Raw genomic sequence first — 21103 nt, forward strand, 5'->3', positions numbered from 1 at the left:
TGGTTGTGGTTTCCAAACTTTTTGGGCAGTTACTATGTTGATGGGTACTGCTAAATAACTGAGAAGAAATCACTAGAATCTGTGCGCCAAAGAAGACAAAATTAAAATTAAAAAGGCTGAGCTAGGCATGGTGGCGTATGCCTGTGTAGTCCCAGCAACTTGGGAAGCTGAGGCAGGAGGATCCCTTGAATCCAGGAGTTCATGGCTGTAGTGCATTATGATCACATCTGTGAATTCCCACCATATTCCACCTGGGAAACTGAGACACTAGGACCTTGTGTCTTTAAAAAAAAAAAGAAAAGAAAAAAGGCTGCCAGCCCAAGTAAAATCAATATTATGTATTGAAACTGTGCTAAGGACTGTACGTGATTATCTCGTGGAATGTGTACACCAACCCCACAAGGGAGGTCCAGTTATTATCCTGATTTTACAGATAAGGAAAGTGATACGTAGGTTCAGTAAGTTGCTCCTAGTCACATGGCAAACAAGTAGTAGAACCGGCATTTGAACCAGCAGGTCTGTCGGATTCCTGAGTGTATGTGTCTAACAATCATGTGTTCAACCTGCTCCCCGGCCCCAACTAATCTGTAAGCTCCATGGAGGCAAGATGTGGTATCCCTGGTGCCTTTGCTGAGCAAGTGAATGACTAACAAGTGAGGACTAAAGTGATGCTTATTACTAAGCATTTACAGCTGAGCTTATATTTCTAAGCCTCGTCTGAATTTTGCTTTTTAAGTTTCCTTTCTTATATGACGAAAGGGAGTTAAGATTTTGACAAACAAAAAAAATGCCATTGATAGCTCATAAACTAACAGATAGTTCAAGGAATAGATTCCTTCCTGTAATCCCAGGTACTTAGGAGGCTGAGATGTAAGGATCACTTGAGGCCAGGGGTTTATGACCAGCCTGGGCAACATAGCAAGACCCCATCTCTAAAAAACTAAAAAAAAAAAATTAGCCAGGCATGGTGGCACACACTTATAATGCTGGCTACTCCAGAAGCTGAGGGCTGAGGCCACTGGATCCCTTGAGCCCAGGAATCTGAGGTTACAGTGAGCTATGATCACACCACTGCACTCCAACCTGGAAGACAGAGTAAGACCCCATCTCTTAAAAAAAAAAAAAAATGTGTTAGATGGTGGAAATACCTAGCAAATGTTTGTCTCAATGACTTACCTTTTGAGCTCACTATAGTAAGGGTAAGGAAGAATAAATGCTCTCCTCCCAGCCTACACTTGGGTAGACCAGGGCTACATCCAAGCTGCTTACAGGTCACTGACTTGGCTCTGAGATGCCTGTTCCTATTGTTCACCCCCCTACCAAATCCCACCTTAGGTGCAGCTTCCTGGCATTGTGGGCAGGGAGAGGAACAAAGCCAGCAGAGACCATCTCAGGTAACTGGGAAGGAATACTGATGGAGTGAGAGGCCCTGGCGTCACTTCAGCCCCATGACATGTGTAGTTTTCTTGTTTTTGGAGACAGGGTCTTGCTCTGTCGCCCAGGCTGGAGTGCAGTGGTGTGATCCTGGCTCACTGCAACCTCCACCTCCCAGGCTCAAGTGATTCTCCTGCCTCAGCCTTCCGAGCAGCTGGGATTATAGGCGCCCGCCACCATGTCTGGCTAAGTTTTGCATTTTTAGTAGAGATGGGGTTTCACCATGTTGGTCACGCTAGTCTTGAACTCCTGGCCTCAGATAATCCACCTGCCTCAGCCTCCCAAAGTGCTGGGAACACAGGCATGAATCACCGCGCCCGGCCAACATGTGTGGTTTTCTAGGGCGACACTGACCTCTATCCATATAAGAACCCACTCAGAAAAAGCTGCTGCCTCTCCTCAGCTCCACCAGGGGTCCATGTCCCCATACCCAGAGGTCCCACTGTTTGGCCTTGTGGCTGCTCCTCCACTCCCCTCCCACCTCTTCCTGCCCTGCTCCTTCACATGGATCCATGGGAACTACTGGCTCCTCGCCACACTTCTGGGACTCAGGGGACTGGAATGGGATAGGGGCTGTTCCATCTTCTTTCAGACTTCCTATAGTCTCTTCAAGCCCTGCAGCAGGCCTAGAAGAAGACGGGGTAAATCCTTTCCCTTTCCAGGCAGGGCCTACTCCAGTCAGTCTCCTGATTACAAAAGTCTCCGGAACCAAGGTGGACACTGGCTGCTATGTTCACCGACACCCCTGAGCTGCAGGGAGCACTCACCAGCCATCTCACTGCACTCAGCGAGCGGCCTGCTGCGGTCTGAAATACAAGTTTCCCTTCTGGAGAAAGTCTCTTGAACCCTCTATCGCTTGGCTCTACAGGTTCAAGGATACCATCCTCACTTTCACTCATAGAAAAGTACAGGGGAGCCCCCTACACCAAGGGGCCTCTCAAGACTCCCCCACTCTCCCAGCCTTTTCCTTATATAAATCAGGGAGGGTGATTACAGCATGACCAGTTCTGGGGCTTGGAGTGAGAGACGGTGGGTTTGAAGCAGATTTCTGACCTAAAGGGTTGACATTATTATCTCATTTAATTCCCAATTCGACCCTAAAGGAATATTAAGTATAAAAGTCTCATTATCCTGACTTTATAATTTTTAAAAGACAGATTGTTATCCATCTAACATTTTTAAGGTTTGGATAACGATCATTCTGTTATCTAAGGTACTTTGTTAGGGGGTGGAGAGGGAAGGCTGTTGGATCGTGCCATTGTGTAAATACTAAAATATAGTTATCTGGGTCAAGGTTAGATGAGTGACATAAAGCCATCCCAAACACCAATAAACTATAGATCAGGACTGCGGGTGAAGGGGACATCCTGGGATTACAGTTCCCCTTTCTGTGCAAGTCGAGTCTATCTCCTGGGCCACCAGTCACCCCAGCCCAAACCAGATGTCCAGAAGCCACTGTCCAGTTCCAGGCCAGCTGCAGTTTTGTTAAATGCCTATCACGCTTTAGTTTACCTATGTGGCCCATGACAACAAGTCTACCAATACTTCAGAATCATAATATTGGAACATGACTAAACAGTCTATATTGACAGCCTTTAAAACATGGTCGTAACAATTAAAGTTCTTTTCATTTTATTATCAAGCAAAATTTTAAAAGCTAATATTAAAAGCTTCATTTACTTTACGTGGGAAACAAATGCTCACAATGAAATATATTAGTTCCCTACAGAATGAATCATAAGTAATTACATAGGAATAGCTCATGGAAATCGACTGCCACAATCTATTGGATATATAGAGATTGAAAACAAACTTTGGAAAACAGCCCTTTAAACATAATTATTCCATTTTGAAAAGAATCAGGTGTTCCTTATTTAGGTATAATATATGCAACTGATGACATTAATGTAGTTTTATTCACACTTGCCAATAAATAGCAATATTCCAAAAACTAGAGCTGAATTTCTAAGACTGAATCATTCACCATAATCAATCATTTGTTGCTTTTCCCACTTCCCTCTTTTACTTATTACAAGTTGTTAATTTGCAAAAAAAAAAAAAAAAAAAAAAAAAAAACAAAAATAAAAATCACCAGCCAATATGGATGCCTCATGGAAAGGGATTATGTTTTATGGTTTATTCACATTGTAGATTCTCCACTATTTTCCAGAGAAGAAATGAACTGAGGTAATAATGGCTCAATATTATGAACACTCTTAACTTATTAAAGTCTTTAAAATGAAAATGCTGTGGTCCAACAGACTGCATTATCTACTGCTTGAATCTTAGAACTTACTTCTGCATAGAAATCATGCCACATATGGCTGGATAACCAGGCCAGCCCCCGGGAACCCCAACGGCAAGGAGCACTGCTGAACATCACCACCAGGGGGAACACTTTCATATGCAAATACACCCAGGCAGCTAGTGGAAACCTGTTCCCATATTTACAAAAAAAGCAGGTTCCTCCTCCCTGTCAGTGCTTACGAAAATCCCATCACCAGAACAGCGGTGGGGACTCGGATGCAAACATGGTGCAGGGGAAGGCAGAGAAGAGACAGGGACTGGGCCATACGTGCAAACCACTGGGCAGCTCCCTGTCCGGGTGGGCATCTCTGCATGTTATCTTTACACTGTTGCTCCTGCCCAGAGTTTCTCTCACACCCTGCAAGACAGAAGGCACTTCCACAGCCTTTCTCCTTCCTTCTTGGTGCTAAGGGGCAAAATGCCCTTGTTAGACTTTCCCTCCACCCCATGCCTCATTTACAATCTGTAATAAAAGGAAAAGACAAAGGAGCAAAAGGGCTCTTCTCCCCTGTGACTCCCATCACTGCCACACTCCAGCTCCCATCGTTCACTAAGCCCTTACACACAGGGCACCTTGCCAGATAGCGGACACGAAGATGAGGAAGAGGAGACCCTGCCCTCATGGAGCTCCATCAAACAAGAGAGACAGATCGAATCCACATGAAAAGAGCAGGCAGGAACTACTCTAAGAGGCTGGCACAGCAGCTAAGAGCGCAGGCTGGAGTCTTGCTGCTCCACTTACTAGCTGTGTGGCAGGGCAAGACACTTCACTTCTCTAAGTCTCCATACCTTCATCAACAATGGGATAGTAATAATTGTGCCCAACAGGGTTACTATAAGGATTAAAGAAAATAAAAGCTCTCAGTATAATGCTTGACATAGCGCAAGCATTTACTAAATTATTGTTACGAATTATTCAGATCATTGTTACAAAAGACATAGAAAAAAACAGAACTTTCAGAGTGGTATTGAGGACTAAACAAACTGTATGCTTGGTGGTGTCTACAGGGGCTGTATTTTAAACTCAGTCTTGAAGAATGACTAAGAGTCTGCCAGAGAAGGGAAGGAAGGACATTTTAGCAAAGGCCTGGGCTGGGAGCATTTACATGATAAGGAAAGACTTCTTCCTGGAGTCAGACTCCAAGGCCACTGGGCTTGGGCAGCTAAGTCCAGAGAAGGACCTGAGGAGTCTGCCCTTAATCCTGTACCCAGGACGGGGCGGGTGAGAGGCACATACTCAGATTTGTTCCTGACATGTAACTTCAACAGCAGTGCTACATATTTTGCTTATCTATCCAGAAGACTGACTGCATACAGGTGAGATAGGGCATGGGGGGCCAAGTGGGAGGCAGCTCCAGGAGGCGCCTCCAGAAATGGTACAAGGACAAGAGGACAGCTTAAAGAAAGGTTGTGGGAATTGAACGAAACATTTCAGGTCTCAGCTTAGATGTCACTTGCCTGGGTAGCCTTTCCTATCTTGGCAGTTCTGGGTGAGGTACCGTTTTCCTAAGGGATCTTACAGCACCAGCACCAAGACATCTCGAATCACAGCTCTTAACACTTGTATCTACAGATTAGTTGAACAAATTAATTAAGGCCAATAGTGAGCCAGGCCCTTGCTTGGCACGGGGAATATAGCACTGAAGGCAGGGAAGAATGTCTGTCCTCATGCACTGCTGTAGAGCTTACCTGCTGGCAGGGGATATAGGCAAACAAGCAAACAAACAAATATAGAAATTCACATGGTGCTAAGTGCTATAAAGAACAAAACAAAGTTAGAGGGCAAAGAGACAGATCGTAGTGGAAGGGGAGTACCATAGGACAATCAGGGACAGCCTCTGAGGGGGTCATATCTGACCAGACAGCAAATAGCAGGCTGCAATGAGGGAGCAAGGCAGGTGGAGACCTGGGAAAACAGCAAGGACAGTGTCCCCTAGGGTGAGGCACATCTGTAGCCTAGCCAGGATACCACTGTGGCTGGAACAGAGCAAGCAAGGAGGAGGATAAAAAACACAAGGTTGGAACCAGGCAAGCACCACACTGTGTATGGTTTCATACTTTTATTAGAAGTAAAATGGGGCCAGGCATGGTGGCTCACCTGTCTAGCACTTTGGGAGGCCGGGGCAGGAGGATCCCTCAAGTCCAGAAGTTTGAGACCAGTCTGGACAACATAAGGAGATCCCGCCTCTATAAAAAATATCGAAAAATTAACCAGGTGTGGTGGTACACAACCATCTACTCAGGAGGCTGAGGTGGGAGGATCACCTGAGCCCAGGAAGGTTGAGAGGCTGCTGTGAGCCATGATCATGTCACTGTGCTCAGCCTGAGTGACAGAGCTGTCTCAAACACAAACTAAAAAAATTACTTAAAAAAAGAAGTGGAGGCCGGGCGCGGTGGCTCACGCCTGTAATCCCAGCACTTTGGGAGGCCGAGGTGGGCGGATCACAAGGTCAGGAGATCGAGACCACGGTGAAACCCCGTCTCTACTAAAAATACAAAAAATTAGCCGGGCGCGGTGGCGGGCGCCTGTAGTCCCAGCTACTCAAGAGGCTGAGGCAGGAGAATGGCGTAAACCCAGGAGGCGGAGCTTGCAGTGAGCCGAGATCGCGCCACTGCACTCCAGCCTGGGCGACAGAGCGAGACTCCGTCTCAAAAAAAAAAAAAAAAAGAAAAAAAAAAAAAGAAGTGGAATGCCAAAGGAGGGTTAAGAAGAGTGACAGGATCTGGGCTGGGTGCTGTGGCTCATGCCTGTAATCCCGGCACTTTGGGAGGCCAAGGTGGGTAGATCACGAGGTCAGGAGATTGAGACCATCCTGGCCAACATGGTGAAACCCCATCTCTACTAAAAATACAAAAAATTAGCTGGGCGTGGTAGCGTGCACTTGTAGTCCCAGCTACTCAGGAGGCTGAGGCAGGAGAATCACTTGAACCCGGGAGGCGGAGGTTGCAGTCAGCCAAGATCATGCCATTGCACTCCAGCCTGGGCAACAGAGCAAGACTCTATCTCCAAAAACAAAAACAAAAACAAAAAACAGTGACAGGATCTGATTCAGGTTAAACTGAGATCATTCTGGTTGACATATGGAAAATAAGCTACAGGCAGCGAAGGCACAGAAACAGGAAAGTCAGAAGGCTACCATAATATTCTGATGAGAAGCAGCGGCAGCTAGCACCAAGCTGCTAGCACGAGTGGTAAAAATGGTCAGGTTTCATACCACATCCAATTCATCAGCAAGTTCTGCCAGCTGTACCTTCAGAATACACAGGCAGTAGTATTTATTCACCACAACTTTCAGAGTGGTATTGAGGACTAAGCAAACTAAACGCTTGCAGTAGGATGCAGGAGTCAAGAGCTCAGGGAGGGCCGGGCACGGCGGCTCACATCTGTAATCCCAGCACTTTGGGAGGCCGAGGCAGGCAGATCACCTGAGGTCGGAAGTTCAAGACCAGCCTGGCCAACATGGAGAAACCCTGTCTCTACTGAAAATACAAAATTAGCGGTGTGTGGTGGCACATGCCTGTAATCCCAGCTACTCGGGAGGCTGAGGCAGGAGAATCGCTTGAACCGGGAGCTCAGTGGGAGGACAGGCCAGGAGAAGCCCCCTAGAGGAGCGGATTTGGAGAAAAGGCCTCAGGACCAAACCAGCGAACATGACTGAGAAGAAACAGTCTAGAAAGAGGAAGCCTAGCAGCGGGTGGTGTCCTGGCAGCCAAAGAAGAGCAGGATTCAGGAAGGATGGAATGAGCTGTCGGAGGATCACTACTGCAGAGCAGTCAAGTGAAAGAACTCGTAAAATGATCACTGGACGAAAGTCACCTGACCACAACAAGCAGTGTCAGTAATGTGGAAGCTTAGGGGAAACAGGATGGAAGGAAGGAAATAAACAAGCATACACAACTCTCTTGAGGAAACCTGCTATTAAGGAAAGCACAGATACGGTGCAGAGGCTGGAGGGGAATAGAGATGAAGGACAGTATTTTACATGTGCAATATCACCGTATGCTTTATTGATCCGGCAGACAGTGAAAAACCCATGTAGGCTAAGAAAAATGCACACCAGGAAGGAGGGGCACAAATTCTTCGGGTGGCTGGAAAAGCTGAATAATCTTTAATGATTCAAAATGCTGATCAGAGGATTGATTTAAACAAATAAAGGATATTGTTCCCTTTTTACCTTTCAAGAATTAGAACAGTTCTCGTAACTAGTTGAAATAAATCTTAAAGGCATACAATGTAGTTATTAGAAGTTGGTCCAAAGCTAAAATGAGGAAAATAGCTACAGGATCAAAAAAAGATATCAATTGATAAAATGTCTTTCTTGATGATACAGTATACTCAAGATTACAATTTCTAAATTCATTATTTTTGATAATTTCCACGAGCAGGACATACTTACAGGTTACACTGGTTTAGTCTGTAAAACTTGTGTCGCGCAACACAGAGTCTCCAAATGTATTTTGCAGTTTCCATGTCTTCCTAGCAAACAAAATAGGCATAAAGCAATATGAAAGCATACACACAACTTGATACGTTTAATGCACAGTTTGTCTAAATACATAATGGGTGACATCATATGACAAAGTCACTTTCAGGACACTATAAGCCTTTCATTTTCCAACACTGTGCCCATGGTATGAACACCACAAGTAGGATTTAACTTATGAAGACAAAACAATCTGTTCTAACAATGTGATTCTCATATTAAACAGTTTCAAAATGACATGGGAATCTAAAAACTATAAAAATATCAACTTCTATTCTTGCCAAATATACTCAGACATTTTTAAACAAAAATATGACTCAGTAACTCAATATTGCCTTTGTCAAGAGAGCAAAAGCAAATAACTATTAAATAACATTTCTTCAGAGCTATTCATTTATCCATGAAATTTAAGATATCAGTGCTTACTTTCTCCCCCACTTAACCCCTGAGGTTTAATTTAAAGGTTATCATGATCAGACAGTAGTTATCCAAAGACTCATTCATTCAGCATTTACTGAGCAGCCATTTTTTGCCAACTGCCATTTTGCAAAATGCTATATGATAAAACTGCATGTTTTATACAATTACAAAATATTATAATTTTAATGCTGCCCTGCCTCCAAATACATACAAGCATGCAGAAGTAGAACTTGTTAACTTTTAGGAAAAACATTCCATGCAGACCCCTAATGTTTACTCACAGTTTGAAATTGGATGGTCTCCTCTTTATTTGCCAGTTCTAATGCAAAAAAGGACTTGTTGTGGGACATGTTGGCAATGTCATGCCACCTAAAGAACAGCAAATAGAGAATGGCAATGTGAGTGCCTGTGGGCAAAACAAGGAGATAGAATATACAAGTTTTCCCTAAGCCTGACGTATAAGTTAGTATTTGAGAAAAACAAAAAACAAAAAACACGAGACCAGCCTGGCCAACATGGTGAAACCCTGTCTCTATTAAAAATACAAAAACTAGGCCAGGCATGGTGGCTCACACCTGCAATCCCAGCATTTTGGGAAGCCGAGGCAGGCGGATCACCTGAGGTCAGGAGTTTCAGACTTCTGGCCAACATGGCGAAACCCTGTCTCTACTAAGAATATAAAAAAGTTAGCTGGGTGTGGTGGTGGGCACCTGCAATCCCGGCTACTTGGGAGGCTGAGGCAGGAGAATTGCTTGAACCCAGGAGGCGGAGGTTGCAGTGAGCTGAGACAGCACCATTGCACTCCAGCCTAGGCAACAGAAACGAAACTCTGTCTTAAAAAAAAAAAAAAAAAATTACAAAAACTAGGCCAGGCGAGGTGGCAAGCACCTGTAATCCCAGCTACTCAGGAGGCTGAGGCAGAAGAATCATTCATCTGAACCCAGGAGGTGGAGGTTGCAGTGAGCTGAGACAGCACCATTGCACTCCAGCCTAGGCAACAAAAACAAAACTCCGTCTTAAAAAAAAAAAAATTACAAAAACTAGGCCAGGTGAGGTGGCAGGCACCTGTAATCCCAGCTACTCAGGAAGCTGAGGCAGAATCGTCTGCAACCCAGGAGGCAGAGGTTGCAGTGAGCCAAGATTGCACCATTGCATCCCAGCCTGGGCAACAGAGCGAGACTCCGTCTCAAAAAAACAAAAAAAAAACCAGTGGTTTTAATCAGCTAGCATGAATGTTCTAATTGAAGTGACAGCAGCTAGTTGTAAAAAGTAAACTCATGTATACTAAATGAGGGAAAAGAGAATTTAAAAGATGTAAAATGTATCATTCTCACATGTCAGATGTGCTTGATGGAAGATCCCTGTCTTAGCTGATTGCCAATGCCTCATTTACTCATTCAATAAAATAAAAGACACCTATTATAACAATGCCAGAAACTGCAGTCGGTCCTAGGGACACTATTAGTGAAGTACAGTGCTTCCCTCAAAAGAGCACAGGTGGAGGGGAAAGGTGGGAGAAAGAACACAGAAGCCAACAAGAACCTTTAAGTGCTGCAGGTATTAAAATAAGGCACAAAAGTTGGGGAGGTGTGCTGTGAAAAGCTTCAGGGTGAAGATAAATTTGAAATGCCAGGAACTCAAAGAGTGAACTATTCTGGAAGTGATCACTACGATTCAAAATCTCATACTTTCTAATTTTATCATATTAGCTTTTATATGTTATTATTTGATTTTATTACATAATCATAGAATGTCATAAAAAGAAAAAATTATGGAAGAAAAAATTTTATCCTTCTCCATTAGATTTATTTTAAATGTATTAAAATAAAATCAACTTAGTAGTGATTCAGTGTTTGTTAAATCTAAAGATTATTAGCATCACATTAAGGCAACTGTGAAAATTCCCATCCAGTGATAAAGGAAGCCAGGCAGATGCTTCAAGTTTCCATGTGACACTTTGGGCACCATCAGAGCCCTGCCCTTCAGGTGAAGCCACGGATCTATTTTCCTCTCCTCTCCCTGATCCCCAACTCAGCATGTTGGGAAGGGTTAATATAAGTGGCTTGGGGACAAGAGAGCAACTGCCAAAGGGGAGCCACCCAGCCCAGGGCAATGCATTCTAGAAGTGAGGTTCTGCTCCCCAAGTGATGGGTACTCTCTGAGGTCATAATCACCATGGAGAATTCATGGCTCAAGAGGCAGTAAAGCAAAGGAAGTGAGAGAGGAGATGTCAGTTTAGAGAAAAAGCTCTTCAAAGGCAAAACTAGTTCTCAAGAAGAAATGGTAGGAGTGGTTTAGAAAGCTTGAGTAATGTGTGTGTTGCGATGCTGGCAGTGAGTAGGGGGTGGAAAGAATAAAAGCTGTTTAATACAGTAATTAAGAGCCCACGCATAAAGTGGAGGACCCAAGTTATAGTCCTAGTTATGCCAGTTAATAACTGAGGGACCACGGACAAATCACAACTTTTCTAAGCCTCAATTATCACATGTGCAAAGAGGTGGTGATACCTACTGCTGAGAGTGTTATGAAGATTACACTAAAAAAATTCACATAAAATGCTCAGCATAGTTTATCTGACTCATGATAAGCACTCAACAAATGGTAGACATGAAGGAACCAAAAAACAAAAGTGATAGAATATGTTTTCCTGCCTTATAAAAACAATATAAGCTTTTGGTTGGACACCATGGTTCACGCCTGTAATCCCATCACCTTTGGAGGCCAAAGAGGGAGAATCGCTTGAGACCAGGAGTTAGAGACCAGCCTGGGCAACACAGCGAGACCTCATCTCTATAAAATAAAATAAATAATAAATATAAATTTAAAAACAATATAAAGTTTTAATTTTCACTAGTCTGCACCCAATTTACCCAACTGGGTAAATAGAATCTCAGAGTAAAACTGCAAGTATTTCTATGAAATGAACTTTGGATTTTCCAGATTACAGATTTTAAGGAATTAAAGGCAGGGATTGTACAATATGGACCAACTTACTATCTTTAAGATACAAATTAGAACACAGAATACTATAAAGGAAATTAAAATCACCTGTAGTTTCATTGTTCGGAGTCAGTTACTATTAGTACATTGCTATATATCCTTTCCATCTTTCTTCACATTCCAAGATTTCCACAAATGAATAGTATCTTTTTTTATATCAGCAAAAAACCCAACATTATAAAAAACTATTGAAATTTGCTTAGATACTGGTATTTTAGGAATTTTGGTACAAAACTAGAGTCAAAACAAAGATCTATATTTTTCATAAGAAAAAGCCCTACAGGCCGGGCACAGTGGGCTCACCGCTGGAATCCCAGCACTCTGGGAGGCAGGCAGATAGCCTGAGCCCAAGAGTTTGAGACTAGCCTGGGCAACATGGCGAAACTGTCTCTACAAAAAATACAAAAATTAGCCAGGCATGGTGGCATTAGCCTGTAGTCCTAGCTACTCAGGAAGCTGGGATGGGAGGATCACTTCAGCCTGGGAGGTCAAGGCTGCAGTGTGTGGTGACTATACCACTGTACTCTAGCCTGGGCAACAGAGTGAGACCTTGTCTCACAGTAAATAAATTAACCAATAAATTGCCCTGGAAAGCACAGCTCAAATTAAAAATTCATATCAAAACAAAGAATGGCCTCCATATGGCACAAAAAGGGTCACACATTTTTAAGCATTTTATAGTAGGCCATCATTATAGGCATTATATTCTGGAAATTTCGTTTTGAAGAAAGTGGCTTACTGAAAAGGACTGTTGCATTCCGATGGTATTTTTTTTTCTAGGAAGGGAATTATTTCCATTTTTTAATGAGACCTTGGTATAGACTTGTGAACAATTTAACTGCTGTAAGTACTAAAAAAATATACCACCAACAGGAGTCACAGAAAACATACAAAAAGAGGTAAGAAAAATACCTAAATACCACAGGATGCCTTCCATTCTTGTGTTTCACAAAGATACCTTCAAGACACGCTCCAATGGATATGTCACTTCCTTGGCTATCCTAAAAGGAGAAAGCAAAAGAAGAAACACCCAGGAAGCAGATGCAGAGGAACTGCTGCTACAGAGTTCCCCGGACTGGCTTCCCAGATGCAGGAAGTTCAGAAGACCTACAGAGTAACCACGCAGGAAGACAAAAGTCTGAATGAGATCTATGATCTTATAGATATGTATAAAAATGGAAAAAGTTTGGCCCTCCTTAGGAACTCTATTTCAAGACCATTTCAAAGTATGAACCGCAAAATGGGAATGCGTTTTACCACAAAATTTTGGTCACCAGGACCTCGGCTTTTAAGTTTCCAGAGTTTTGCATGTCCTCAGCCTTTGCACATAAGGACATCTTTGGATTTCCCCACGATTTTCTCAAATTCGTGAGCCTAACTTTAAAGAACCCCAGCCACCGAGCCACACTTACCTTAGCAGGGTAGCTCTCTTCTCCGTAGCCATCCATTCTCTCTACCTCCTGCATGTACAGCATTTCAGCATCAGGAGCTGCGAGCCCTCTGCAACCCAAAAGAAGCAAGATTGTTCACAAAGCAAGCTTAAAATGGTTTAAAATAAAGCTTTTCTTAAAACCTATGTATCAATTTAGCATAGGACATTACAAAAATTTCAAGTTTCTAAGCATCTATAATTGGTTATATCAATCTGTTGATATTTACTGAAAATCAGTATGTGTAAAGCACTGTACTGAATGCTGAGAGTATCACATGAGATCCTGCTCTCTATACTTAAGGCAGATGACTGGGAAGGTAGGGGATAAAAAAACTTCCTAAAAAAATCTTCAGGTGAAATCTTGAACTTTTCTTAAATCACCAAGTAATTGCTTATTATCCCAAATATCAGGGCTGGGCACGGTGACTCATGCCTGTAACCCCAGCACCTTGGGAAGCCAAGGAGAAAGGGCCACCTGAGGCCAGCAGTTTGAGACCAGCCTGGGCAACATAGTGAGACCTTGTCACTACAAAAAAAAAAAAAAAAAGTTTAAATTAGCCCGGCATGGTGGTGCACATCTATAGTCCCAGCTGCTTGGAAGGTTGAGGCGGGAAGACTGCTTGAACCCAGGAGTTCAAGGATGCAGTGAGCTATGATTGCTCTACTGCACGCCAGTCTGGGCAACAAAAAAAACACAAAAAAACAAAAACAAAAACAACAAAATATCAGGCATTACTGAGAGTTATGTGCTAAATGTCGAATGCAGGGAATAAGGGTATAAGAAGGCTACATGAAAACCCCTTTTCGCTCAGGTGAGTGGAGTGCAGCACTACTAGGATGGGCAGGAAGGCAGTGTGGGTACAGGAGGAGTGCCCAAGTACATGCAGACTTGGATCTCCAGCCTCATCTTCCGATGCTCCCCTCTGTGCTCAAGGCACCCACACTGCAGCCATCCCAAACTCTGCATCTCTTCAGATAGAGTATGTTCCCTAGCCCCTCTGGGCTTTTGCACATGAGAATCCCTCTTCTTGGTATGCCTGTGACTCACTTGTGGATCTGGCCAATCCCTAATATCCTTCAAGACTCTGTCTATGTATCATTTCCTCTGGGTCACCTTCTGGGATTCCCCAATGCCCCAACTCTGTGCAGTCCCAATACATTCCACCCATACCCCTCTAACTGCACTCATTATCTTCTTATATGTATTATCATTACTATAGTGGGTTGTCCTGCCAGCCCTCATATTGCAGGGCTGGGAATGCACGCTTAGAAGACAAGAAATTATTCTATTTATCTTTGTGCCATAGCATCCAGCACTCTTGCTCTGCCTAATACAGAGTAAGAACACTAAGCATTTTTTTTAAGGAAATGCACAAATGAATAAATGGAAGTGACAAAAGGCAGGGCAATGTGTGCCTGAGGGATCAATTAAGCTAGAAAAGAAATGGTTCATGTGGACAGCAGAAGGTAAAGCTGGGAAGGCAGGATTTAACCAATTTATGGGAGGCCTTTAATCCCAGAGTAATGAACTCAGGCTAGCAGGAAGCATGAAAATACCCACAAGCACGTGGAAGGAGAAGGAGAGGCATAAGAGGAAAGTGATATGCTAGGGAGATTAATCTTTTGTGAGCCACTATGTGGATTTGAGTGGAGAGAGACTAGAGGCAAAAGGTTATTTTATTTGGAAGGTGATAAGCAATAGGTTCTAACAAAACTGACCTGCTTTCAATTCCCACCTTTACCACATGTAGAGGTAACTAAATCTTTTTTTTTTTTTTTTTTTTTTTTGCTCTGTCACCAGGCTGGAGTGCAGTGGCACGATCTCAGCTCACTGCAATCTCTGCCTCCCGGGTTCAAGCAAATCCCCTGCCTCAGCCTTCTGAGTAGCTGAGACTACCGGTGTATGCCACAACATCTGGCTAATTTTTTGTATTTTAGTGGAGACAGGGTTTCATCATGTTTGCCAGGATGGTCTCGATCTCCTGACTTCGTGATCTGCCCCCCTCAGCCTCCCAAAGTGCTGGGATTATAGGCATGAGCCACCGCTCCCGGCCAGAGATAACTAAATCTTTTTGAGTTTGGTTTCCCCATCTGTAAGATGGAGATAATAATGTTTATCTTAATGAGTAGTTATAAGAATTTAATGATAGAGTACAGATAGTCCTCAACTTATGATGGTTCAACTGAATGACTTTTCAACTTTACAATGGTACAAAGGTGATACAAATTCAGTAGGAACTGTACTTCGAGGACCCGTACAACTATTCTGTTTTTCACTTTCAGTACTGTATTCAACAAATTATATGAGATATTCAACATTATAAAATATATTACAGGCTTTGTGTTAGATGATTTTGCCCAACCGTATGCTGATGTAAGTGTTCTGAGAACAGGTAGGGTAGGCTAGGCTAAGCTATGATGTTCAGCAGGATTGGTCTATTAAATACATCTTGACTTACAGTATTTTCAACTTACTATGGGTTTATCAGGACTTAACCCCACCCTAAGTCAAGGAACATCTGTATGTGGAACTGTGTGGTAGTTGGTTTAGAATGAAACCTAGCATTCTCTAGAAGAGTATTTTTTCTTACAGGCAACACAGAGATTCACCATGAAAGAATGTCAATATGTACAAGTATACAAAGGTATGCAGAAGCATAGTTCAGAGTACTAAGCACCATAGTTCTTAGCGTAGTTCCCCAGATGACAGACACAGCTTCCATAGGTATACAGAGGGAAGTAACCCTGGACTTGCTAAGCTGTATCATAAAAGAAAACAAATCATCCTAATTTTACATTAACCTATACAGGATGAGGTTATCAAATAAACCTTTACTATACACAATAAAAAATGGGCACCCTTCAATGACTGGCTGCTTTCAACTTCCTCAGTGTCCTCACTGGTAAAAAAGGACAATAAATGAGTAATATGGGTAAGTGCTTACTTAGAACAGCACATGGCACATAGTGAGTACTATGTAAATGTTGGCTACTTGTAATAGCAGTGGCAGTAATGTTCCAAATACAGTTGGGCAAATACATATTAATCATATAAATTAAATATTTAATTGAATATTTCAATTTCAAGCAAACATTGGTTCTATGCTATTTCCATGTCTTATTTCTTAGAGTTACCTGTATTTCTGATGTAGTAAGGCCACTTTTTGGGTTGCTTCTTCCAATACTTTTTCATCTTGTAACCATCCCTGAAGAAAACACACAGTGGTAAGTATGTGAAAATTCACCCAAATTTCTTAGAAAGACTCATGGCCATTGACTGTTAATGACTCTTGTCACTATCTGGCAAAATTATGACTACTGTTAATATATGGGAGCTTTGCTTACATAGGTAATCACCTTTCTAAGGAATTAAGTGGCTTCTTCACAGGAGCCAAAAAACAAAAACAAAAAAAAACTTGGCCCACCTTCTCAATTCATCCCTGGGAAAGCTTCAGCTAAGTTACTTCAAGTTGGTGACAGTAGTCAGCCAGTCCTGAGCCCAGCAAAATAAAAACATCTTGTGTGTTCTCTGGCTGGCTGTGCAGACACTCAGAAGAGCATGCCACACCTTCCTTAGTTGTTGCAATGCAGTTTCCATGTCCCTTCCATCAGTAATGACTTTATAAAAGTAGAAGGCAGTGTCTTCGTCATCTACTTTTTAAATTGCTGATGAGAAGTGACATTCATTCCTCAATATAATTTTGTAAGGTCTCAAACCTTCAGTTAAAAGCAAAACCTGCGCCTTCCTGAGAAGCTGAAAATGAATCCTTCTTTTTAAACTCACATTCAAATACAAAACAAGTATCTCCAGGCACAGTGCAGTCACTATAGACCCTTCAGTTTCTGTGGGTTCACAAGGACCAAGATGACTACAACGGAGAAAGCAGTCACACTTGAGATGTTTATAAGAGGGAATTTTTTTTTATAATCCTATTCCTGACAGTAAGTCTATCATACAGATTTCATTTCAGGGATTATTAAGGGTATAGAAATGAACTGTTTGTTTTAAAAAGCCCAGTGTCAAAAGAAGTCTTACCACAGGAAACAAGGCAAATTTCTGAAGAAAGTCCTGGGATTCATACTGATCAAAGTCACCAAAATCAGCTATAGAGAATGACAAAAACTCACGTTAATTATATTTAAATTTCATTGCAAAATATGTGCAACAAAATTCAACATGCAGTATATATAGATGGTATGCTAATATTTCAGAAGTCAAGTTTTTTATAACTATAAAAAATATATTTTAAAAGTATCTTTTTAAAAATGTTAATTAGGTAGACATGAGTCTTGGCTTGGAAAAATGCCTATGAATTAAATAAAAAACCAGTTGCAAGCTATATGTAATATGATCTCATTTTTATAGTTAAAATGCAAACAAAACCTACCCTGTAATCATATCTGCTTGCTTATGTACAGAAAAATGTCAAGGAGAAACCAAATTGTCAACAGTAGTGATGAAATGGACTTAGACCACTTGAATATATTACAGCAAGATATATTTGTTTTGAAATTTTTAATTTTTTAAAAAAATTGACAATTCAGCAAAATGTTTATGAAAAAGTAATTCTTAAAGCCAAAAAGGATACTTAAGAAAATCCAAAGTACCTTGAAAAGGAATGTGGCTCTATGTGCATCAGGCATTTGTTTAAAAATGATGCATGTCTCCATGCCTGCTAATAGCTGAAGGAGTTTTATTAATAATTATTCTGATTAAATTTCACTCCCAAGGTGAAATGCCAGTAATTGTTTGAAATAATGCCCTGTCAGAAACCTTCCCGGCCAGGCACAGTGGCTCACACCTATAATCCCAGCACTTCAGTAAGCCAAGGAGGGAGGATAGCTTGAGCCCAAGAGATAGCAAGACCCTATCTCTACAGAAAAGTTTAAAAATTAGCCAGGCATGGTAGCGCACACCTGTAGTCACAGCTACTTGGGAGGCTCAGGTGGGAGGTTCACTTGAGCCCAGTAGGTTCTGGCTGCAGTGCGCCACGATCACATCACTGCACTCAAGCCTGGGCAACAGAGTAAGACTGTCTCCAGAAAAAAGAAAATACACACGTACATGTAAATACATGTATATCAGACATGTAAAAATCAAAAAAATAATTCAAAAATGCTGGTGAAATGCAGAATCTTTATTTATATATGTACATTTTAAAGATAAGGTCTTGCTATGTTGCCCAGGCTGGTCTCGAACTCCTGGACTCAAGCAATCTTCCCACGTTGGCCTCCCAAAGTGCTGGGATTAGAGGCATGAGACACCACACCCAGCCATCTTTATCTATTATGAATGATGATATTACTGCATAATCCAGGACAATCATTTAAGAAACCAAACAAGTGGGAGTGCGGTGAGGGATAAAAGACTATACATGGGGTAGAGCGTACACTGTTCAGGTGATGGGTACACCCAAATTTCAGAAATCACCACTAAAGAATTAATTCATGTAACCATGGCCAGGCACAGTGGCTCACACCTGTAATCCCAGCACTTTGGAAGGCTGAGGCAGGTGGATCACCTGAGGTCAGGAGTTTGAGACCAGCCTGGCCAACATGTTGAAACTCCATCTCTACTAAAAATACAAAAATTAGTTGGGTGTGTGGGGTGGCAGGTATCTGCAATCCCACGTACTCAGGAAGCTGAGGCAGGAGAATTGCTTGAACCCAGGAGGCGGAGGTTGCAGTGAGCCGAGATCGTGCCACTGCACTCCAGCCTGGTCCATAGAGCGAGACTCCATCTCAAAAAAAAAAGTAACTAAATAAATAAGAACTTATTCATGTAACCAAATACCACCTGTTCCCCAAAAACCTACTGAAATAAGTAAATAAGAAGAAACCACACAAAAGAAGTGTACTTAAACTATAAGTGAATATAACTCATCAAACTCACTGACTAGCATATCTTTCTTCTTAAAATATGACCTATTAGCAGATAAAGTCTTTGAACTAGATGAATACATAGCATAGTATTAATAAATGTATACGTATATAGTCATATGTCACTTAATGATGGGAATACGTTGAGAAAGGCATCATTAGGAGATGTGCAAACATCAGAGTATACTTACACAAACCTAGGTGGTGTAGCCTACTACACACCTAGGCTATACTGTATAGACTATTGCTCCTAGAAGCCTATACCGCATGTTACTGTACTGAATACTGTAGGCAATTGTAACACAATGATATTTGTGTATCTTAACACAGAAAAGGTACACTAAAAATACAGTGTTATAATTTTATGGGACCACTGTCCTATATGAGGTCTTTTGTTGACCGAAACGTCATTTGGCATGTGATTGAATATATGTGTGTGTATACTTCTATTTATTGTACTGTTTGCTCTGTTGACATATAACATGATTAACATCCAGAAGTCTCATATTTCATTGAGGTATTCCAAGTTCATTTTTTCCCAAAAGGAAGCCCCTTAGATAACAGAATACTTCGCTAATATATAAATACTACTAAAGATGTATATAGACAGTCAGTTAACTTAAAAATCCCTTGCTATTTTGTTGCAACACATTTTAATCTGATAGAACTATTTCATTATGAATTGATCTTATTTACCTTGAACAGCTAAGCCTGCTAGCTGAATTGCTTGTTCTAAGGTACAAGGAATACTTCCTTCCAAGATATCTTTCTTCAGTTGCAGATAATACTGATACCTATAAAAAAAATGTCAGTTTTATAAGGTCAATGTCAATATTATCTCATTGAGACATAATGCATTTAACCATAATTTGGTAGAGAAGCATAAACCAGCAAAACAAAACCTTAATCCTACTTTTTTTTTTTTTTTTAGATACGGTCTCCCTCTGTTGCCCAGGGTCAAGTGCAGTGGCATGATCACTGCTCACTGTAGCCTCGACCTCCCTAAGCTTAGGTGATCCTCGCACCTCAGCTTCCTGAGTAGCTGGGACTACAGGTGCACACCACCATGCCTGGCAAATTTTTCTATTTTTTGTAGAGATGGAGTTTCACCATGTTGTCCAGGCTAGTCTCAAACTCCTGGGCTCAAGTAATCCTAGTGCTTGGATTCAAAATGCTGGGACTACAGACATGAACTACCATGCAGAGCCCCTAGATGGTTTCAAACAAGGATGACAAAGTCCTCAACCATATGACACTTACACATACACTTTAATCAATCTAATGAGTTACTTATCCTAGATTATAGTTATTTCAAAACTAAAACGATCCTATAAGACAATTAGTCATCTGCTCCATGCCCTGTAAAACAGTCTCTACAATTTCTTTTTAGTTGGAGAAATGGAAAGCCAGTGGCCAATCTTTACTTTAAAAGCTGACTAGTAACTTGGTAATATAAGATTTTGCTTACCTTGTTTGGTGGAAGTTCCCTAGCACTGGAAAGTAAAGCCAGAGAAAAATGATTTCTGATATTTCAGACCAGGTTGATATTACAGTATTTCTGATGAAATCCCTCAAAACAGCTGTTAAGATGCTTTCTTAATATCTGGTAATGTGGGTTTACTTCTGTTTACTACCCTGTTTGTACTTTCAATATATACGGCATCAGTGGGAGGCGGAGGCGGGAGAATGGCGTGAACCCGGGGGGCAGAGCTTGCAGTGAGCCAGAGATCGCGCCACTGCACTCCAGCCCGGGAGACACAGCGAGACTCCGTCTCAAAAAAAAAAAATAAAAATAAAAATATATACAGCATCAGTTACCAGAACAAGGTTTAGAGTCAAGCAGACCTGAACTCTCCAAATTAGTAGCATGAACTTGGGCAAGTCATAATCTGTGAATTCAAATTCTATCACCAGTAAAATGAGGGTACCATCACCCCTTCACAGGACTGAACATATTCCAATAATAATATATGTAAACGACTAAGAGCATAGCCGGCAAACAGCAGCTGTATCAATCACGTACTTGAAGCCACTCACTTCTCCATTTTGATAAAACTCTAGGGTGAAGATTTACTATTTCCTTTTATTTATTTGCTCAACAGGTAATTACTGGGGTCTACTATATGTTAAGCATTATTCTAGATGC

The 21103-nt window shown here is 41.8% G+C and overlaps 1 protein-coding gene across 1 annotated transcript in view; it reads right to left on the bottom strand.

Annotated features, from left to right (window-relative positions):
- Positions 1 to 21103, bottom strand: part of PTPN21 (protein tyrosine phosphatase non-receptor type 21) — a 90094-nt gene that overhangs the window by 23896 nt on the left and 45095 nt on the right. Inside the window, exons 4-10 of the mRNA XM_015144342.3 lie at positions 19654 to 19751; positions 17114 to 17181; positions 16213 to 16283; positions 13058 to 13145; positions 12558 to 12646; positions 8927 to 9014; positions 8139 to 8218 (exon numbers count right to left, since the gene is read on the bottom strand). Of these exons, the coding sequence (XP_014999828.3) occupies positions 8139 to 8218; positions 8927 to 9014; positions 12558 to 12646; positions 13058 to 13145; positions 16213 to 16283; positions 17114 to 17181; positions 19654 to 19751 (582 nt within the window). The remainder of the gene's footprint in view (positions 1 to 8138; positions 8219 to 8926; positions 9015 to 12557; positions 12647 to 13057; positions 13146 to 16212; positions 16284 to 17113; positions 17182 to 19653; positions 19752 to 21103) is intronic.

This window comes from Macaca mulatta, chromosome 7, assembly GCF_049350105.2.
Source record: "Macaca mulatta isolate MMU2019108-1 chromosome 7, T2T-MMU8v2.0, whole genome shotgun sequence".
NCBI classification, from domain to species: domain Eukaryota; kingdom Metazoa; phylum Chordata; class Mammalia; order Primates; family Cercopithecidae; genus Macaca; species Macaca mulatta.